This window comes from Erythrolamprus reginae, chromosome 6, assembly GCF_031021105.1.
Source record: "Erythrolamprus reginae isolate rEryReg1 chromosome 6, rEryReg1.hap1, whole genome shotgun sequence".
NCBI lineage: Eukaryota > Metazoa > Chordata > Lepidosauria > Squamata > Dipsadidae > Erythrolamprus > Erythrolamprus reginae.
The window spans coordinates 88,375,143-88,392,673 of NC_091955.1; the positions used below are offsets into that span (position 1 = coordinate 88,375,143).

A 17,531-nucleotide genomic window follows, 5' to 3' on the forward strand; every position below is an offset into this window, starting at 1 on the left:
TTTGATTATGTGCCATCAAGTCGCGGTCAACTCTTTATCAGTTACATAGATATTTTTTCATGACAAAAAAACCCTGGTACAGTGGTACCTCTACTTGCGAACTTAATTTGTTCCGTGACCAAGTTCTTAAGTAGAAAAGTTTGTAAGAAGCAGCAATTTTTCCCATAGGAATCAATGTAAAAGCAAATAATGCGTGTGATTGGGGAAACCAGAGGGAGGGTGGAGGCTCTGTTTCCTCCCAGGAGATACCCAGAGAGGCCCCACGGAGGCTTCTCCTCACCTTTTCCGGCCCTGTTTCCTCCCAGGAGAGTCCTAGAAAGCCCCACGGAGGCTTCTCCCTGCCTTTTCCGGTTACAGTTTCAGAGGCTCGGGTTTGCAAGTGGAAAATCGTTCTTGAGAAGAGGCAAAAAAATCTTGAACACGCGGTTCTTATCTAGAAAAGTTCGTAAGTAGAGACGTTCTTAGAGGTACCACTGTATTTTAGGTCGTCTAAGGGCACATCCATTGCCATAAATGAATTCATCCATTTTACTGCTGATTGTCCTCTTTTCTTCCAACTTCACCAGCATCAGCACCTTCTTCAGAGAGACAAATCTTCCCAAAATGTATCCAAAGTTTGATAATTGGAGCCTGGCCCTTTGATCTGGCCAGGTTGTTTTCTTGGAAATCTATAGTATTCTCATGTATTTTTTTCCAATCCCAAAGTTCAAAAATGTCAGTAGTCTTCCTTCCTGCTTTTAAAATTTCAACTTTCACGGGGATTACCATAGTTTGCACTGTTCTGATGTTTGTAAGTAATGGACAGATCACAGCAGGACTGGGTTCCCCCCAGTTCAAACCTTGATTGCCTGAACCGGTAGCAACCCGCTGGTGACGTCATGTTGGGCGCCACCATTTTTTTAAAAATAAATCCATTTTTTTTTACTGGTTGGAAGTTTCCAGTGGCTGCTGCTGCTTGAAAAGGGCCCTTCCATCAAGGTTTATTTTATTTATTTATTTTATTATTTATTTATTGGATTTGTATGCCGCCCCTCTCCGTGGACTCGGGGCGGCTAACAACAGTGACAAAAACAGAATGTAAAAATCCAATACTAAAAACAGCTAAAAACCATTGTTATAAAACCAATCATACATACAAACATACCATGCATAAATTGTAGAAGCCTAGGGGGAAAAGAATATCTCAGTTCCCCCATGCCTGACGGCAGAGGTGGGTTTTGAGGAGATTACGAAAGGCAAGGAGGGTGGGGGCTATTCTAATCTCTGGGGGGAGTTGGTTCCAGAGGGCCGGGGCTGCCACAGAGAAGGCTCTTCCCCTGGGCCCCGCCAACCAACATTGTTTATTTGACTGGACCCGGAGAAGGCCCACTCTGTGGGACCTAACTGGTCGCTGGGATTCGTGCGGCAGAAGGCGGTCCCTGAGATAATCTGGCCCGGTGCCATGAAGGGCTTTATAGGTCATAACCAACACTTTGAATTGTGACCGGAAACTGATCGGCAACCAATACAGGCTGCGGAGTGTTGGTGTGACATGGGCATATTTAGGAAAGCCTATGATAGCTCTCGCAGCTGCATTCTGCACAATCTGAAGTTTCCGAACACTTTTCAAAGGTAGCCCCATGTAGAGAGCATTACAGTAGTCAAGCCTCGAGGTGATGAGGGCATGAGTGACTGTGAGCAGTGACTCCCGGTCCAGATAGGGCCGCAACTGGTGCACCAGGCGAACCTGGGCGCAAACGCCCCCCTCGCCACAGCTGAAAGATGTTTCTCTAATGTGAGCTGTGGATCGAGGAGGACACCCAAGTTGCGGACCCTCTCTGAGGGGGTCAGTAACTCCCCCCCCCCCCAGGGTAATGGATGGGCAGATGGCATTGTCCCTGGGAGGCAAAACCCACAGCCACTACGTCTTATCAGGGTTGAGTTTGAGTCTGTTGACACCCATCCAGACCCCAACAGCCTCCAGGCACCGGCACATCACTTCCACTGCTTCGCTGTACTTTGCCCAAAGCACAGCTGATCAGCTCTTCAGCTGTGTTTCAGGCTGATTATAACCACTGAGCATGTGCAGAAGCAGAATTGCACGAGGAGACATGTGCGATCGCGCATGCGCAAAACATTGCCATGTGAACCGATAGCAAAGGTAAGTGGAACCTACCCCTGCATCACAGAATTTGAATATATTTCCAAGGCTTTCATAAGTGATGTACCAAGTGCCATCTGCGTTGTATCCCTTTACTATTGATGGTTGATCCTAAAGGGCAGAAATTATCCATTGCTTCAGTATCTTCATTGTCAATTCTAAAAATGATTGTTCTTCCTAATATCACTAGTTTCTTTGCACAGTATATAGTTTTAGTTCCATTCCCCCCCCCCCCCACTTTTCTCCTTAACATTTATTACTTGCAGAGCCTTTATAATTTTGCTACTGAAGAGTAACCCCCAGGGCATTGATTTTTCTTCCTCCAGTTTTAAAACTGCAATTAGTCTTCTTCCAGTTCAACCTCCCTTAATATACAGTATATTCAGCCTGTAGATAAGGGGAAAACATACAGTCTTCTGGCGCTCCAGTGTCAATCTGGAACTCTCTTGTTTCACCATGTTCTGTCCACATTGTGGCTTCCTCACTTGTATATACAGTGATTCCCCGAGTTTCGCGATCTCGAACTTTGCGAAACGCTATATCGCGATTTTTCCACCCGATGACGTCCCTTCCTTTCTCATCTTTCTTTCTCTCTCTCTTTCTCTATCTTGCTTCTTCCTCTCTCACACTCTCTTCCTCCCTCTCTCATCTCTTTCTTTCCTTCTCTCTCTTTCTCTATCTCTCCCCCTCTTGCTCTCGAGCGGCAAGCGAGCAGCCGGGCGGGCGGGCGAACGGGCAAGCGGCAAGCGATCTTGGGGTTTCCCCTTTGCCTGGGCGGCGGGAAGACCCAGGGAAGGTTCCTTCGGCCGCCCAACAACTGATCTGCTCCGCAGCGCGGCAGCAGCGAGGAGCCGAAGATGGGGTTTCCCCGTTGCCTGGGCAACGGGGAAACCCCATCTTCGGCTCCTCGCTGCTGCCGCGCTGCGGAGCAGATCAGCTGTTGGGCGGCCGAAGGAACCTTCCCTGGGTCTTCCCCACCGCCCACACGCAAACTCCACCATCTGCGCATGTGCGGCCATGGAAAAAAAGGTCGCGCATGCGCAGATGGTGTTTTACTTCCGCACCGCTATATCGCGACAAATCGAGTTTCGCGAGGGGTCTTGGAACGGAACCCTCGCGAAACCCGGGGGATCACTGTAGATATCCATCAGGAGAATGGGACATTCTGGGATCCCCATTTTTCTAAGCACATTCACGATGGACACAATCTATAATAAATGAAACACATAGCGGCTTCTTTTTGATATTCTTTAGCTTTCTTGATTTCAGAGAGGGGCGGCATACAAATCTAATAAATTATTATTATTATTATTATTATTATTATTATTATTATTATTATTATTATTATCATCTAGCATTCATCAGCAATTAGGTCTCAGGTTCCTTGACCTTTTCTAAAGCCAACTTCAACATCTGGCATCTCTCTCTCTGTGTGTAGGTGTCTTAATCTCCATTGGGTGAGCCTAAGCATCATTTTACTAGCTTATAAAATCAAGGTTATTTGCACGATAGTTTGTTCATTCTGTTTTTTTCTTTTGTATTAATAAGTACTGTACTATGTGTACCCTTTCCACTGTACCATTCTCCAGATTTCCTCATTCAAGCTTAGTTAGAACATTTTTTTATTCTTCTTCTGTTGTTTGCCATATTTTGGTGAGTATTCTATTAGTTTTCTACAGCCTTCTGACTTGGTAATGACTAACACCATTGTTTAGTGCTAGTACATTGCTAATACATTGTTTACTATTCATGCCGTATGTGAATACTTTGATACATATCACTGATTGATGTCACAAATAGATTTTTCTTATTCCCACTGCCTGTTTATTATTGTTTGTTGAGAATTATGAAGTGATCCGTATTTTCAGTGACGTGATCTTGCATGAAATTATTCTTCAAAAAACCAAAGCTTAGCATTGCTGGATTTAATTCACCGATGCCAGCTGAAGTGTTATCCTTGTTCCGTTGTTATTTTTCTGTATGAGATATATTTATTCATTTATTAGATTTGTATGCCGCCCCTCTCCGCAGACACGGGGCGGCTAACAACAATAGTTAAACAACATATAATCTAGTATTTAAAATAATTTTAAAAACCCTAATTTAAAAAACCAAATATACACACAAACATACCATGCATAAATTGTATAAGCCTAGGGGGAAGGGCATATCTCAGTTCCCCCATGCCTGATGACAGAGGTGGGTTTTAAGGAGCTTGTGAAAGGCGAGGAAGGTGGGGACAATTCTGATCTCAGGGGAGTTGGTTCCAGAGGGTCGGGGCCGCCACAGAGAAGGCTCTTCCCCTGGGTCCTGCCAAATGACATTTAGTCAACGGGACCTGGAGAAGGCCAACTCTGTGGGACCTAATTGGTCGCTGGGATTCATGTGGCAGAAGGTGGTCCCGGAGATATTCTGGTCCGATGCCATGAAGGGCTTTATATCTTAACTATAATAGACAAATGATGAAGGAAATCTACCTCAATATATTTTTAATATATGATATGGTAGTTAAAACAGTGTCTGATGAACCGCTGAAGAGAACTAAGATCCATAAGCCTGTGCAATTTATTCAGCTCACCAACCTGGATTCAGATGCCTTCCCCAAAAAATATTAGCACAAAAAGTATCTTTAAAAAAAAAAAGTTTGAAAGTGTCTATGCACACCCATTTTCCCCATGACATTCCACTTGATTTGCAGTCCACACAATGAAAACATATTTCTTCGAGAACATTTAAAAATGTTATTAAAGTGGCAAGGTATAATTCAGAATCTTCTATTCACATTATTGTGGTTCAATTGAGCTCAAATCAGTAGCATTTATCTGCTTGGTGTGATAAATGAAAATTTAACTTGCATTTTGTATATCGCTCATTGTCTTTGAATTTGATTCAGATAATTGATATCATACAACAGCTAGTGTTGAAGTGTTTTCTACAAATAAGCAGGAGATGCGAGCTGCTTGAATTAAAAAATAAAAATAAAGTATTGGGGTCAAGGGGTAAAATTACAGCCCTGTGTGGTTCACACTAGCCGTAACCCAGAAACACCCTGTATTGTTTCATATGTAGCAATAAATAATTACATTTATTTGTATCTTGGTTGGTATTATAAAATTATTGTCACGAGAAGCTGTTGAAAACTGGAAGGAAAAAGAATATGAGTTGTTTAAGCAAATATTTCATGAAGGATTTAGTTTCTGGGACCTTATGGATGAATATCCACTCGCCTAATTGTTGATTGTATCTTAAAATGACCCTCCATAGCAATAAAATATATGGATATTTAACATAGAGCAATGCCAAGTTAACTGATAAGAACCCAAGTATAACATTGGAGATACAGTAGTACCTCTAGATACGAGCTGCTCTACATGCGAGTATTTCAAGATACGAGCCACGAGGGGAGAGACATTTCTGTTCTAGTCCCGAGCTCAAATTCAGGATACGAGCCGAGCGTCCACTAGGTGGCGCAAGAATCCTTGCTTTTGGTTATCTCGGAGGGGAAAAAAGTTATTGGTTCCAGATACGAGTTGCCTCGACATACAAGCTCCCTTATGGAACGAATTATGCTCGTATCTAGGGGTACTGCTGTATCTAGCTTAGTAACAGTGCAGTGCAGCCTCAATTTAAAGGACCATTAGAAATAGGGACAGTCTGTCATTCAGCTTCTTGGCCTGGGTTTATCAAGGCTAAAACAAATAAAAATAAAACCCAAGGAATAGGTGAGCAGCAGAAAGAAAAAAAGATAATAAAAAAAACAGTACCCAAAGCTGAATCAGGTTATCATAAGCGTCAGGCCTTAAATGCTAAGAAGATGGAAGCCACAAATCACCAAATAATATGTTTCTGAAGAACAATACATGAACATTAATTAATTAATTAATCAATTAATTAATATGCTACCCAACTCCTGAAGGACTCTAACAGTGAAACGATTGTCCAAGAAAGTATGTTAATACACACATAGACAACGTATTTCCTAAACAATGGATTTTTGTATTCTGGGAGAGGTTAGGACTGATATTTATTAAGTCCAAATCCTATTGCTTCAAAAACCTACTAAATGGAAGTTTTGCCTAGTATTACAAGATCATTATTTTTGCAACAATGATCTTGTCATACTAGTTGTTTGCAAATGAAAGTAAGATGCCTGTGCGATGCAGTTGCTAATGTTATTATAGCGTATTTTTTCAAATCACAGGAAGTAATAATTTCACCTTATCTTCTGTTTATCAGATCCTTCCTCGAATGTTATGTCTAGTTCTGAAAATAAAGAAAGAAATCAGAAAAATTGGTCCAGGAAAGATCAAGGACATTGATTTGGAGACTGGAAAATTAACACTGAATTCACTAGGAAGGGTGGCTTTTGAAAGCAGAAAATAATTCCAGTTTTCAAATGCCTAAAAGGGGTTTTCAAAAGAAAAAAAACCTCCTAAACCTGTCCTTTTCTCATCTGAATGCAGACTTTGGAATATAGCATTTAAATTACAAAGGACAAACTTCAATGAAACATTAGTGGAAGACTTTGTCATACTAAGAACAGTTTGATAATTTTTTTAAAAAAAAACTGAACTTAAAAAATAGGATCATTGTAGGTACAGTGATCCCCCGTTTATTGCGTCCCCAACCATTGCGAACAGGGTACTTCGCTATTTTTCAACCCGGAAGTCAAAAATACCATCTACGCATGCGTGCCCTGCACGCATGCGTAGATGGCAGCGGCTTCCCTGGGTCTTCCCCCTCTTGCTGGCGTCAGCGAGGAGTTTCCCCACCGCCCACGCAAACTCCTCGCTGCCGCTCGCCCGCCCTTCGCCTGCCCACGCCGTTCGCTCCCCCCTCTTGCTGTCGGGAGGGCGAGAAGCCCTCCCCAGCACCCGCTCGCCCGCCCTTCGCCCTGGCGGAGAAATTCCAGCCCCCACCTGGTCCCGCCCGATCCTCCTCCCTGAGGCAGCTCGCCCTCCCATGGCCGCTTCCTCCACCCTCTATTGCAAGCCCTCGCCACCGCAGCCAACGCGCGCTGCGATCTTCAAGCCCGGCTCCTTTCGGCCCAGCATCCCGGGCCAAGCAGCTGCCTTCCGTGACTGAGCCTGGCTGGCCCGGAAGATCGTAGCGCGCGTTGGCTGCACCGGCGGCGACATTGCTGCCGGCTTGGCTTCGCTCGCCGCTGCAGCCAACGCGCGCTACGATCTTCCGGGCCAGCCAGGCTCAGTCACGGAAGGCAGCTTGAAGATCGCAGCGCGCGTTGGCTGCGGTGGCGAGGACTTGCAATAGAGGGTGGAGGAAGCGGCCATGGGAGGGCGAGCTGCCTCAGGGAGGAGGATCGGGCGGGACCAGATCGTAGCGCGCCGGACGGGGGTCTCCCGGGCTGCCCGATGCGACGGCCGCCCAGAGCGCTTGGCCAAGGGGGCTCCACTTCAGGTGCCGGCGGAAAAGCCCGGCAGCCAAGCCGGCGTCTTGCGATCGCCGCCTGCCCGCTTCGCCCGGCTCCTGCGGGTCACTTCGGGGGCTCTTCCTCCCTCGGGGCGCAAATAAAAAAACCCCAGCCCTGGAAGTTCGCCGCGTCTGTCAACGCTTCTCTTCCCCTTCCAAGCGCCCGATCGCAGCCTGGCAAAGCCGGTGCAGACGGGGATAAAAAACACCCCCCCTAAAAAAGCCCGGGGCGCCACGCGCAACCACCTGCCTGCGTTCGCGGGGGGAAGATCCCCGCTCGCCGCCAAGGATGCCGAGGCCGCCCGGGAGAGGTCAAAGCAAGCCGGGCCCGGCGGGCGCCCTGGAGCCGCCGGCAAACAAAGGAATAAAAAAGGAGGAAGCCGAGCGCGGGGAAGAAGCGAAAGCGCCAATTTGCACAACTCGCAAAAGCGCGTGGAAAGATCACAAACACACACACACAAAAGCCGCGCGGGATCTGCACGCGGGGCTGGGAGGGAAAAAAAGCGCCTCTTTGCAAAGCAGCAGCCGCCCGATCCGGGGCGCGGGACCCCAGGCTCAGTGACGGAAGGCAGCCGCTTGGGCCGAGAGGAGCCGGCCTTGATCCGCCAACGCGCGCTACGATCTTCCGGGCCAGCCAGGCTCAGCGGATCAAGGCCGGCTCCTCTCGGCCCAAGCGGCTGCCTTGATCCGCTGAGCCTGGCTCGCCCGGAAAATCGTAGCGCGCGTTGGAGACAGGCTTTGAGTTTTGGCTGCGGGGCGAGGGAGTTAGGAAAGTCCTACTTCTCCCCCCGCAGCCAAAACTCAAAGCCTGTCTCCTGCTGCCCGGTTTAGCCAGGACACGAGCGGCGAAATGACTTGGAGGAATGTGAAGCTGAAACCGGCCGGTTTCATCTTCACATTCCTCCAAGTCATTTCGCCGCTCGTGTCCTGGCTAAACCGGGCAGCAGGAGACAGGCGGTGGGCTGGGAGCCGCAGGCGAAAGGAGCTCGGGCATTGTTCTCCGGACCCCGCCCGCAGCCTGGAGAGGGAAAGGGCCGCCGCGGGGCTGAGCGGGCGGGGTCCGGAGAACAATGCCTGGCGCCGCGCTCCGATGCCCGAGCTCCTTTCGCCTGCGGCTCCCAGCAGCACTTTGAATCCAGCAGCTTCTGCTGGATACGGGCGGTGGGTGGGACGAGCAACGCGGAAGCCAGGGGCTGTGGCAGCTCGCCCCCCCATCGCCCGTATCCAGCAGAAGCGGCGGGATTCAAAGGGATTCAAGGCTAACTTCTGCGCTTGGCTTGAGGACTCAGCTCGGAAGCTGCACGGGTGTTTTAAAAGGTCTCCGCCGGCATGGGGGGCTTCCTACCACCTCCCGAACCCCCAACTCGGGTTTGGGGGGGTGCTAAGAAGCCCCCCATGCCGGCGGAGACCTTTTAAAACACCCGTGCAGCTTCCGAGCTGAGTCCTCAATCTTCGGCTCCTCGCTAGCGCTGTGGGAGTAAAAACACCGTCTGCACATGCGCAGACGGTGTTTTTACTTCCGCATCGCTACTTCGCGAAAACCCGCTCGTTGCGGGGGCTCCTGGAACGGAACCCTCGCAACGAGCGGGGGATCACTGTATATCCAGCTTCACAGCCTGTATTATGAAAGCAGGAGGTGTAATCTTCCTTAAAGTAAGATCAGAAAAGTTGGACATTTGAAAGTTGAACTTGCTTTGCACGCACTCTTGCATTGTAGTTGAAGACTTGCTTTGTTTTTTTCCCCTTTCCTTAGCAAGACCTCATGACTTCTTCGATGCACAGACCCTGGACGCTATACGGCATCGAGCTATTTGCTTTAACCTTTCTGCTCACATAGAAAGTTTGGGAAAAGGCCACAGTGTTGTATTTCACAGTACTGTAAGTATTATTATCTACTATACTTTGTATACTTGTAATATCTTCAATATTTTCAAACAGCCTTTTTACACTGAAATCTACGTCGTTATGGATTTAATTTAGATGACGTTGCTTGAAAAGTCTTCTGTACTCTTCTTCCAAAAATATATGCAGCTCATGTTTTATCCTATAGAACAGGTGTCAAAATCAGGTGCAGTATCTGGTCTGTGGAGTGCTTAGAACTGCCCGCAGGGCCACCCTGTAAACAACAGACGATCGGCCTGCAGTGCCTCTGCTAGCAAAAATGAGCTCCGTTTTCGTTGATAGAGGGTTGCAGAAGGCCATCGTAGCCAAAAAAACTGAGCTTGGGAGCCAGGTTTCACTGAGAGAGTACTTGCCACAGGCACCCCGACATGAGTGACACTGAGCTGGCCACGCCCACCCTGGTCAAACTCAATCCTGATGCAGCCCTCAATTATATCGAGTTTGGCATCCCTCCTGTAGAACATGGACAAATAACAATAGCCCTATAAAGTTGTTTAAGGCTGTGATTTCTCCAAGTTGACTCAACAGTTTTCATATTTTAATTGGTTAAATTTATTTCCTATCCTTCATCCAGGTCTTCTGGTCTATATAGCTTTCCTGCATTCAGTTTCTCTCCATTATAATTCTGAGGCAGATTGTTGTGAGAGCGACCATGGCTGTGAAAGGATGAGAACTTTGGTCTCCTAGAATCTCATCCATCACCTTAGTCACAGCCATGGATAAATGACCGTTTGAATTCTGCTTTCAGAAATACTATCCTAGCACTTCAAATAGCTCTCCAAGCTAAATACAGTGTTCCTTCGATTTTTCGCGGGTTCGAACTTCGAGTATAGCCTATACCACGGTTTTTCAAAAAATATTAATTAAAAAATATTTTGCGGGTTTTTTTCTATACCACAGTTTTTCCCGCCCGATGATGTCATACGTCATTGCCAAACTAATAATTTTTGCAAATAAATAAGAAAATAATTTGTTAATAAATAATTATGTTTATAAATATCAGGATCACTAAGTGTCTTATTCAATGGTGAGTACCAGTAATAATGGTGAGTAAATGGTTGTTAAAGGAATGGGAAATGGTAATTTAGGGGTTTAACGTGTTAAGGGAAGGCTTGTGATACTGTCCATAGCCAAAAATGGTATATTTACTTCCGCATCTCTACTTCGCAGAAATTCGACTTTCGCGGGTGGTCTCGGAACGCATCCCCCGCGAAAATCGAGGGAACACTGTATATTTATTCTTTCCAACTTTGTGGAAAGTTGGAAAGAAAGTATGTAAAGAGGCTCAGAACTCTGTCCATAAATATAAGACTTCTGATAATACAGGTTGTAAAAAAGGCTGGAGTGAGTCATGGGCTGACCACGCCCACCCACCGGTTTAGCGAAGGGAAATAAAGGCGCAATAACATCATGTGACAACATGAGTTTGACACCTGCCATAATAGAACACAAGGCGACAAATCTGGTGGCGTAGGGAAATTGACAAAAGAAAGATGGAGGTCATGATTTGGCCAGGGGCTGCCAATCCCTGTGAGAGAGAGGTAGGTAATAGCCACCCAGAGTCCTTGACAGTTCTAAAACATGGTTTGTTGACATTAGGTTGGATCTCTTTATCTTTAATCCTAATCTCTCATTTTTTCACGTGCTCTTGGATTAATGGAGTTGTGGTCTCATTTTCCCCCCAACTGTTTCCTGTGATATTTATTGTTGGAGTTTGCAAATCGTTTGCATTTTCATCTATAAGAAAAGTGTCATCAGCAGAGAGCAGGTTATTGATGTTTCTTTGTCCAATTATAAAATCACAGTCCATCTTTCACTCAAAATACATCCTGCATAATAAATAAAAAAGGCAATACAGTGATACCTCATCTTACAAGCGCCTCGTCATACAAACTTTTCGAGATACAAACCTGTGGTTTAAGATTTTTTTTGCCTCTTCTTACAAACTATTTTCACCTTACAAACCCACCACCACCGCTGGGATGACCCGCCTCCGGACTTCCATTGCCAGCAACGCACCCGTTTTTGCGCTGCTGGGATTCCCCTGAGGCTCCTCTCCATGGTAAACCCCCCCTCCGGACTTCCGTTGACAGCGAAGCACTTGTTTTTGCGATGCTGGGATTCCCCTGCTGGGATTCCCCTGCAGCATCGCAAAAACACAGAAGTCCAGAGGTGGGGTTTCCTATGGAGGGGAACCTCAGGGGAATCCCAGCAGCGCAAAAACTGGCGCTTTGGCTGGCAAAATGGGTGAATTTTGGGCTTGCACACATTAATCGCTTTTCCATTGATTCCTATGGGAAACATTGTTTCGTCTTACAAACTTTTCACCTTAAGAACCTTGTCCCGGAACCAATTAAGTTTGTAAGACAAGGTATCACTGTATAGCTTTGTTTCACTCCCTTTCCAACCTGAGGTCCATTTTATATTTCCAGGTTCCATCCAGACCAGAGCTCTTCAAACTTGGCAACTTTAAGACTTGTGGACTTCAAGACCCAGAATTCTTCAGCTGGCATAGCTGGCTGGAGAATTCTGGGAGTTTATTTTATTTATTTATTTATTTATTATTTGGATTTGTATGCCGCCCCTCTCCGAAGACTCGGAGTTGAAGTTGAAATCCATAAGACTTAAAGTTGCCAAGTTTGGAGACCCCTGATCCAAACTCTGGCTTTCAATGAGCACAGTGATGATCTGGATTGTCATTCCCTAAAGACATCCCACAGATTAGTATGGTCAACATGGGCTTTCTGTAGTCAAGAAAATATTTTCACGTCTTTTTAGTATTCTGTGACAATTATCCAGTGTGTATCAGCAAAGCCTTTTGTTCTTTAGCTTTTTCTAAAGCCAGCTTGAACATCTGGCATCTCTTTTTCCATTTAGGCCTATAATCTGCATTAATGATACTGAGCATCAATTTTGCTAACATGAAATTAAGGATATTGTGCAGTAGTTTGTACAATCTGTTAAGCCTCCTTTTCTTGATATTGGCATGAAGACTGACCTCTTCCAATCTGTCAACTAGCCACTGGGTCATTCCAGATTTGCTTCTGTCATGATTAGAACCATTATTAGACACCCCCCCCCCCCCCGCTTTCTCTCCTATTTCTGTAGATGCTCCATCAATTCTTGTAGCTATCCCACCTGGCTGCTGATCCGGCTACAACTTTGTAGTGCTGCTCATGTTTCTAAGTAGGGGAATATCTTGAGAGGTATCTCAGATATTGACATCTCTATTGTGCAGTATTTCAATATACTCCTCTCATTTCTATTTGATACTTTCTGAATTACTACCTGTTCATTGGTTTTTGGTTTTTGTTTGCAAACAAGCTGTATTCACAGCAGCACGAAGCCAAAGACTTCATCCTGAGAATGGCGAGTGTGATCTCGACAAAACGTTGCAAAAACACTCACAATATTACACAGGAAAAAACCCGAATGCACGAAAAAAATAATAAATACACAAACACACACACGGTGTGAGCATGTGTATATCTGTCCCCCCAAAAATATGACATCCCCTGATAATAATCCCAATCGGGCTTTTGAGTGCATGGCAATAAGGCCAAGCACTTATTTCAGGGTTCAAAAAATATATAAGACAGGGCCTTATTTTTGGGAAAACACTCCGCTCCAAGTCCATGGAGAGGGGCGGTATACAAATCCAATAAATTAAATTAAATTAAATACATTTTCCTGAGATCTTTGACTTTCTTAGTCCCTCCTCTTCTGGGCAATTTTTATAATCTGTTCTGACAACCAGTTTGTTCTCTTCTATCTCTTAGACACTCTTGTTCTATATTTACCTTTTATAATCTCTTTGATCTCATTCCATAATTTCTCTGGTTCTCTCTCTGATGTCCAGGACTTCAGAGCAGTTCTTGATAATTCTTCTTGAAAATGGTAGCTCTACATTCAAGATTGTGTTGTGGACTTTTCCTCTTTAGTTTGGTATGGAACCTGCACATAATCAATTCATGATTTACACACACACACACACACACACACAGCTCCTGAGGTCATCTTTGCTGGCTAATTGATCTGTTACAATTCTTTGTACCAATAATACAACCAGTGTTCTCCATCTGATGACATCTCTGTATTCGGAAATTGTTCTGCTTGGAAATATATGCTGTTGCTAAAGAAACCAGAAGGTGATAAATTGTCCTTAATTCCTGTTTCCTGGCCCATGCATAGCTATATTTTCCTCCTAAATGTTCTGACTTTGACATTCCAGTCTCCAATCATAAGCAGAAACTCTTTGCTTGCATGTTCTGTTGTTTTCAGATTTACCTTGACCATAAATAAAACATGTCATCTTGCATCAGTGGTTGGAGCGGAAACTTAGATGAGCGTCCTTTTAAAGGACATTGACTGCAAATTCTAATATAGATCATATTTGGTCCTCAATTGCATTGTACACAAGGATGTCCGCCTGTATCATTTCTTACTGAAAGTGGTGCTGTTTTTTGTTTTACGTTTTTGCATTTCTGTGTCTTGAGTAGTGAACAGCACGATTTTCTGACTCAAAAGCATCCGGGTCTGTTCTGTCGGGCTCTCTGATAGAATCCTCCCAAAAATTCACAGGTACAAATTTCAGACACACACACACACGTTTGAAAATTCAAAACAATGTTCTTTATAATGAAAATTCACTTAAACCAAGCCCTCTTTTGGTATAGCAAAGAGCACTGGTCTCCAACCAAACTGGTAATTTGTACAAGTCCCTTATCAGTTCTGTGATACTTAGCTTGCAGCTGTGAGGCAATTCACAGTCCTTCTTCTTTCACAAAGTGAAACACACTTGGTTTAGTCGTAAAGCGGGGGGAAATCAGCACACAAAAGGTCAAAGTCAGTAAAGCAGTCACGAAACACAACGATCAGATAATCCTCCACAATGGCCAAACCCACAGGCTGCTATTTATAGCAGCCTCACTAATGACCACAGCCCCACCCAACCACAGGTGGCCTCATTTTCTTTGATAATAATCTCTCAGTTGTTGTTGCCTATGCATCGCTCTCCCCATGCGTGGTTGTATCATTAACTCTTGTTCTGAATCCAAGGAGGAGCTAGATAATTGATCTCCTTCTGAGCTGTCTGCCACACTCTCCTCCTCCCTGTCACTCATGTCTTCTTGGTCAGCATGTGGATGTCTCCCCCACATCCACAGTCCTTGGGGCAGGAGCCCGGCCAGAGCTAACCACAACAGGGTCCAATCTGTTTCAATTCTCTAATGCTTAAGATGTCAATCTATCATCACTTTGTCTTGCTTTTTCTGCATGGAGCATCCCATATTTGTAGTTTTACGTTCTGCATTCCTATTATAATTCCGTCTTTGTTGCTTTGGATTTTCTTTCTCCTTGTACAGCAACCTCAGCGATTGAACGGGTCCAAAGACGGGCTAGAAGAATGGTGGAAGGTCTTAAGCATAAAACGTATCAGGAAAGACTTAATGAACTCAATCTGTATAGTCTGGAGGACAGAAGGAAAAGGGGGGACATGATCGAAACACTTAAATATATTAAAGGGTTAAATAAGGTTCAGGAGGGAAGTATTTTTAATAGGAAAGTGAACACAAGAACAAGGGGACACAATCTGAGGTTAGTGGGGGGAAAGATCAAAAGCAACATGAGAAAATATTATTTTACTGAAAGAGTAGTAGATCCTTGGAACAAACTTCCAGCAGACGTGGTAGATAAATCCACAGTAACTGAATTTAAACATGCCTGGGATAAACATATATCCATCCTAAGATAAAATACAGAAAATAGTATAAGGGCAGACTAGATGGACCGTGAGGTCTTTTTCTGCCGTCAGACTTCTATGTTTCTATGAACCCCCTGAAGGGCTTAGTATCATAAGTATCATTAGTGCTCCAAAAGATACGGAGGAGCTAAGACGGAGGACAGACAGTACTGGCTGCTCCAAAAGCAAATTAGGTTTTTCTTTTAGATATATAAAATATATACTGCTCAAAAAAAATAAAGGGAACACTCAAATAACACGTCCTAGATCTGAATGAATGAAATATTCTCATTGAATACTTGGAGTTATATTCTGTTGTTTAAGTGTTTTCTTTATTTTTTTTGAGCAATTTTTAACCCATTTTATATTTAACGTTTTAAGAAAAATATTTTATTCCTGTGGCTCTCCAGCAGAGGTCAGCAGAACTCCATTTGCATACATGTAACCCTCAATCCTGGTAAAGATTGGTTTTTCAAAAAGAAATGGGAAAATTTGTTTGGTGTGGAAGGTATAATTTATTTATCTTCGCAGTGGTACGAATGCTCCTTTGAAGGCAAATTGAGCCGCCCCGAGTCTACGGAGAGGGGCGGCATATAAATCTAATAAATAATAATAATAATAATAATAATAATAATAATAATAATAATAATAATAATAATAATTGGATTGCTGATTTCTGGCTATTTTGCTTCTGCTTTGAAAGTCTTGAGCAAAAGTCTTCCCATACCAAGTTTCCTCTCATCAAGATGACCACAGTTCATGATTTACACACACACACACACACACACACACCAAAATCAGCTCCTGAGAAGACCCTCCGTGGAATTTCTCTTGGTGAGGAACTTCAGCTGTTCCTTTCCCCCATTGCCCTCCATACGATTCATTGTCGCTACTTGGTGAAACGCCTTCTGAGGGATTTTCTGAATCCGCAAAAAACCGAATATTAAAATCAGTGCCCTCCACATGTTTGGAACTAGAAAATTTTCTTAATACCTCACCCTTGACCAACTTACTGACCATACTTATTGGAACGATAGCTTAGTCCTATGGTGGCAAACCTATGGCACACGTGTCACAGGTGGAGCCATATCTGCGGGCACGCGAGCCGTTGCCCTACCTCAGCTCCAGCACATTTGCGCACTGGCCAGCTGATTTTCGGCTGGGTCTGCCCACGCCAGCCCTCCCCTCCCAGGAGTCTCCATGCAGCCCGTTTTGTATGCCAAATAAGTACAGGTCTAATGCAGAGACTTTGGGAGGCCATTTTCGGCCTCTGGGGGGGCGGGGGAGGCCATTTTCGGCCTCTGGGAGGGTAGGGGAGGCCGTTTTCGGCCTCGGAGGGTAGGGGAGGTCGTTTTCGGTCTCTGGAAGAGTGGGGGAAGCCATTTTCGGCCTCTGGGAGGGTGGGGGAGGACATTTTCAGCCTCCCAAGGCTCAGGAAAGCCTCTGGAACCTGGGAAGAGCGAAAAACGGGTCTGACGGAAGTCGGTAAATGGGCCACTTATGGCCTCCAGAGGCTTCAGCGAGGCCTGCTAAGCCCAAAATTGAGGGCAGATGGTCGTGTGTCCATGCGCAGGGGCGGAGAAGCCTGGGGGTTATGTGTGCATGCACAGGGGGGCATGGGGGGGCTTTGAATTACAGGTGTGGGTACGCATGTGTTATAACGCAGGCACACACGCACACTTTCGGCACCTAAGGGAAAAAAGCTTCGCCATCCCTGGTCTAGTCCACCATGTTTAAATGACACCAAGTCATTTTCCTGCAATGAAGCTACGAAATTCTTCTACGATTGTCTTTTGATATCTTGATTGACACATAAAATATATTACCTGGCCAGTTGCGCCCCTTCTCTTTTGGCTTTTGTATTTGTGAAGTGCTTTCCATAGGCCTGCAAATAGAGTTACGGTACATGCAGACATCTTACATCTATCTTAATTTTAACATGGAAACAGGTAAAACTATTTCTGGCATGTTTTACATCAGTTATAATTTCCAAGTTTCTAGAAATTGTTTTACGATCAGCCTTTTTTTTTTTTTTCTGTTTTAGATATGTTTTTGCTGATGATTGCTAAAATACCCGGCTAGCATTTAACAATACTTATACTTTCTTTGAAAGATTGCTTTTAAAAATACAATTTTTATAGATCCAGGTATAGAATCTTTTGCTAATAATGCTGCATTGAAAAGCTTTGGGGTGTTTCCTTTTGAACGAATATAACAATCTAGGATGTGGAGAAAGAAGAACAGTAATGTGCCATCATTGCTACTTTTCAAATCAGATGCTAATGTTCAAACATAATTTAGAAGCTCCTATAAACACCC

General features: G+C 44.7%; 1 protein-coding gene across 4 annotated transcripts in view; it reads left to right on the top strand.

Moving 5' to 3' along the window:
• AEBP2 (AE binding protein 2) overlaps window positions 1-17,531 on the top strand; it is a 70,994-nt gene that overhangs the window by 39,944 nt on the left and 13,519 nt on the right. For all 4 annotated transcript variants that reach the window (XM_070754336.1, XM_070754338.1, XM_070754337.1 and 1 more), the window contains one exon: window positions 9,324-9,448. In XM_070754336.1, the coding sequence (XP_070610437.1) occupies window positions 9,324-9,448 (125 nt within the window). The remainder of the gene's footprint in view (window positions 1-9,323; window positions 9,449-17,531) is intronic.